Consider the following 5,218-nt stretch of genomic DNA (forward strand, 5'->3'; position numbering starts at 1 on the left):
AAAGACATCGATGGATCATAAAGAATATTGTCTAGGAGAAGGAAATCGAAAAACCACGTCATATTAATGGCACCACTTCCCGGGCAATACGCTACATTAATGACGTTGTCGCATAGCCTTGCTGCAATAAAGGACTCTAACATAGGGAACAGTACGAATGACGTGGACTCCATAGGGCAGACACAATCTGTCCACCTAGACTTATAGTATAAATAGCAAGTCACAGGTACGAGAAACTCTCTCTGATCCCTAGACTCCTTTACTTGTTTACAAACATGCAAGAACACTTACTAGCTTTGGCATCGGAGACTCCCCGACCCCGAGATCGCCTTCCCCAAGTTGTCTTCTCCCTTGTCTTTTGCAAGCCCATTTCGGAAGACCTGACTTGTCGAAGCCTAGCCCAAAGGTGTGTGGAGCGCAATGTTAACAATGACGCCGTCTGTGGGATCGTTATAGATCTTACGTGCCTTTCTCACGCCTGTAACAACCCGTTCCGAACAACTCAGGAGAGACGTGGGGGATGCCATGGAAGCGAGATTGAAGAACATGGAGGATGAGTGACAAAGTTAATTGAAGAAGTTCAAACACTTCGAAAGGAAAACAATGAACTCAGAAAACCTCAGCAGGAGTGGGACGGTAGAGCAGAGTCCAGAGACAGTGAACATGCGGGGTCTCGAAACACGCAAGTTGGACCAAATAAGAAAAATGAGCAAAAGAACATGTAGGAAGAGCTCCAAAATCTTAAAGGACAATATGAGGAGATAGCAAGAAAGGTGGATACATCGTCAATGGTGGACTACTTGCTCACAAGCACTGGTCTACCCTACACGGACGAGGTTATAACGTTGCCCTTACCACTAAAGTTCAAAGTCCCAACTATGGAGATATATGACGGAGGAAGGGACCCTCTTAAGCACCTGGAAACTTTCAGAGCTCACATGACGCTGCATGGCTTCCCAAGCGAAGTAGTGTGTAGAGCGTTTCCACTAACCCTAAAGGGGTCAACACTCTTATGGTTCGGTTCACTGGCACCTGGATCAGCGGACAGTTTTGGCGAGCTGGCCAGACTGTTCCTGACTCAGTTCTTGTCTAGTCAAAGGAGGCGGCATCTGGCGGTGTACCTCCTCACCATCAAACAAGCAGAGGACAAAAGCCTGAAGTCCTACCTAGCATGATTTAACAAGGAGTGCATGACCACTAACGACCACGACGAGAAGATAACCTTGGCGGCACTTCTAGGAGGAGTTTGACCACAATCTCGGTTTATGGTCGAGCTGGCAATGAGGACTACCGTGACGTTGCGAGAGTTCATGGACCAAGCCAAAAACTTCATCAATGCAGAAGACACTCTTTGAGTATTGACGAAGCCAAGAAGGAAGGAGTTGGAGTAGCCGAAGAAAAGGACGAAGGTCCAAGCTAAAGCTAAGCCCCACGAGAAACAGGAGAAGAGCTCCCGCGAAAAGAGGCGGGAGGAAGTCCCAACAAGGGGACCAAGACCTCGATATGACCAGCCCACACTCACCATCCACGAGGCCAACACCTTCGCCGAACGAAGAGAAGATGACCGGAGAATAGCGCATCGCTACTACACATACCATAAGTCCACCTCACACAATACCGATGATTGCTTCTCCCAGTATTGGTGGTCACTATGCTCGTCGCCAACTTCACCATCTGTAGAATCCTCATTGACAATGGGTGTTAGAGGTGTACAAATAAATCAGAAAACTAGTCCGGACCGGCCTGGACCAGTGGAACCCGGTTCCCTTAGTTTCAAAACCGGCCAGTACCAGTCCTTTTCAATACATGTAGATGACATTCATTTACATACAATAACTAGGTTAATCTATATCACATTCACCCTTGACCTTACCAATACAAATCTCACCAAAAACCGTTAAAAGTTAAAGCTATAATCTAAAACTGCTGCAACACCAGCACCTTCAATTGAAACTCCATAAAAATGAGTAAACTCACTATCCAAACGGCACAAAACTATTTCCCCTTTTTGTGAGTAATATTCAAACTAATTCTTTAAATCGAGGAAATAACTGTAAAACTAAGATTAGTCAAGACTGCAGTGTTCGTTTCTTCAAAGAAAACAGCCTCTTTTTCAGTGAACTCGAACACTGTAAGGTTGATGTTAGTACGACCAGAAACATTCAGTCTATACTGAAAAAATGTGTTTGCTTCGGGTCAGAAAATTAATAAAGAGAAAACTATTGTGGTTTTTTCAAGAAATGTGAAAGAGGACAGTCAAAGGGAGCTTTTGAGTTTGTGGGGTGTTAGCTCTTTTCAGCATTATGAAAAGTACCTAGGGTTGCCTAACCTGGTAGGTAGGTCAAAATCAAGGGCTTTTGCTTAGATTAAAAATAGAGTGTGGAGTAAATTACAGAGTTGGAAGAAACATTTGCTTTCACAGGGGGGAAGAGAAGTGCTTATTAAGTTGTTGCTTTATCCATGGTACATATGCTATGAGTTGTTTTAAAATACCAACTGATTTATGTAAAGATTTTGAGAGATTGATGGCCAGATTCTAGTGGGGGCAGAAAAATAATGAGAAAAAATTACATTGGATGAGTTGGGACCGTATGTGTCAGTCTAAGTTTAGAGGAGGAATGGGCTTCAATGATTTAAAGTTTTTTAATATGGCTTTATTGGCTAAGCAAGGATGGAGGATTTTACAAACTAAGGATACCCTATTACACAGAATTTTTAATGCAAGATACTTTCCAAAAGGGAATTTTTTTTGAGTCTAAGTTAGGACCAAATCCCTCTTATGCATGGAGAGAGATATGGGAAGCCAAAAAATGGTTGCTAAAGGGTTGCAAATGGAGAGTAGGGACAGAGGAAAGCATTAACATTTGGAGGAACGCATAGATTCCTGGCCATAAGCCTTTGGTGCATGAAATGGTATTAAGGGAAGGTACTCATTTGGAAGCGACAGTGGACACTCTCATTGATCAAGAGACCAAAGGGAGGAAGGTGGAAGGTGGATCATATTCGAGCTCTCTTTCATCCAATAGTGGCTGCTAATATCCTGAAAATAAGGCTTTCATCAAACCAATATGAGGATAAATGGATATAGACACAAGAAAAAAGTGGCAATTTCAATGTTAAAAGTGCTTATCGACTAATTCAAGATCAAAGCAACAATAGTCTTGGTGAAAGCTCGAGCATTACAGATCAGAAGAAAATGTGGAAAATGCTTTGAAAGATGCAGGTCCCAAGGAGAATTAAGACTTTTAAATGGAGAGCCTGTAGAGATATTTCGCCAACACTTAATAACCTGAGAAAGAAGAAAGTAGAGGTCGAAGATCGGTGTTGCTTCTGCAAGGCAGTCCCAGAAGATGTTCGTCATGCCTTAGTTTCTTTTCCTTCATTCAGAGACTTATGGAAGAATTATGTGCCTGTTATGCAGCAGTTGACTTCAGATATGGACTTTTTGGATGTGATTACATGTGTTTTGGATAGAGGAACCAATTCAGACTTCACTATGTTTTTTCTAATAACTTGGGGATTGTTGTTTAGACGAAATAAGATGCAAATGGAAAAAATTTTGATTCAACCAAGTCAGGTTATAAACCATGCTTTGTCTTTGCGTAAATCTTTTAATGATCTCAGGAGCTCCTCAACTCAAATTGCTAAAAGAATGTGCTACTGGGAACCTCCTCCAAGGGGTTTTCTCAAGTTGAATGTTGATGGAGCCATGTTTTCATATTTGAGAAAAGCTGGTGTGGGTGTGGTACGTCGAGACAACAAAGGAAAACTGGTGATGGCTGCAAGCAAGATGAGAAATGAGGTTGAGGATCCAGCTACCATTAAGTTGCTGGATTTACTACGAGGATTACAACCTTGTGTCCATTTGGGCTTTTCAAAAATTGTTGTTGAAAGTGATTGTCTGTTGATGGTTCAAGAGTAGAAAGATGTGATCAAGATTCTTTCTCAGCAGATGTTAATCTTATTAAGGAAGCAAAGAGTTTGATACAACATTTTCAGGAGGTCGAAATCCAACATGTATATTGCATGGGGAATGAGGTAGCACATAGATTAGCTCGTTATGCTTTGAATGTTGACAATATTTCCATGTGGTTGGAAAATGTTCCTACTTTTGTTGATCATTCTTCTTTGGATTGATCAAAACAATATGTATTGAAGTTTATGAATGAATGAGTGTTTGGTTATCAAACAAAAAAAAAAAAAAGAACACTGTAATTACAATGGGTCTGCCGCTTGCCACAAACAATTATCAGTAAAAATGATTTCCAGTACATTGACTCTCCAATGAGGCACGGATATGTATGTGTAAAACCCATACATTTAGCAAAATTGATTGAACTGATGAATTCAGTGCCCGTGGAACATTGACACAACCGACCATCTGTTTCATGAGATTAAAAAAAGAAAAGAATACTTTTTGTTCTAAAAGGAAAGCACACAATCGAATGCAAACAGACACAAATTTGGGCTAAAGAAGCCCCAAATAATTCATCTCATACAAAAATTTCGGCTAAAGAAACCCCAAAAAATCCCACTCCACGTTCCATATGGTTATTTTCAGTTCCAAAAATGACAAGATGGAGAGGAAGAGAAATTACCTGATGGCTGTTGGAGTCGGAGGCGAGAAAGATGGAATGAAGGGACGAAAAAAATATAGAAGCTGCAAAGGTACATCAGCCTGATCTGTTGTTGAATATAATAACATGAAAAAATCAATTAGGGTTGCTACAGTTTCAAAGGTTGAAATTCATCTTCAATTTGAGGAGACAGATGTAGGAAGCTTTTATGATTGTTTTGCCAAAGCTTCTTCCTTTTTTTTCTTTTTTTTTTTTTTCTTTTTTTTTTTTTTTTTTTTCCTAAAAGGAGACCGTTTACAGAGCTTGACGCGAATGCTGTAATTGCACCTCCCAACAATTTTTGAAAAAAGCAGATCATAATCATAAGTCTCACCAGTTTGCAATCTCGATCTCACATAGATCAAAATTGCACCTCCGAACTTGTATCTAATTTTACGTATCTCACTCACGTAGCATGAATTGGTCCACACTACCATGCCACCTGCTGCTCTCATGGAGTAGGGGGAGCTCCGCCATTTTCAAATGAGGCTGGCGTTGCAATTTGGTCAGGGTGGCAATCATTCAAATCCATTTCTCTAGAATCTTCTAACTAAAACCACAGCTTTCAGCACACTAATTTCATTTTGAAATAAAAAAATACT

The 5,218-nt window shown here is 40.7% G+C and overlaps 1 protein-coding gene across 1 annotated transcript; it reads left to right on the forward strand.

Moving 5' to 3' along the window:
- Nucleotides 1-3,217: 3,217 nt before the first annotated feature.
- Nucleotides 3,218-3,922, forward strand: LOC121255225. Its single transcript, XM_041155503.1, has one exon. It carries the CDS (start codon nt 3,218-3,220, stop codon nt 3,920-3,922), a length of 705 nt encoding a protein of 234 aa, XP_041011437.1.
- The last annotated feature ends 1,296 nt before the right edge of the window (nt 3,923-5,218 follow it).

The sequence above is a fragment of the Juglans microcarpa x Juglans regia genome, chromosome 3D, assembly GCF_004785595.1.
Source record: "Juglans microcarpa x Juglans regia isolate MS1-56 chromosome 3D, Jm3101_v1.0, whole genome shotgun sequence".
NCBI classification, from domain to species: Eukaryota; Viridiplantae; Streptophyta; class Magnoliopsida; order Fagales; family Juglandaceae; genus Juglans; species Juglans microcarpa x Juglans regia.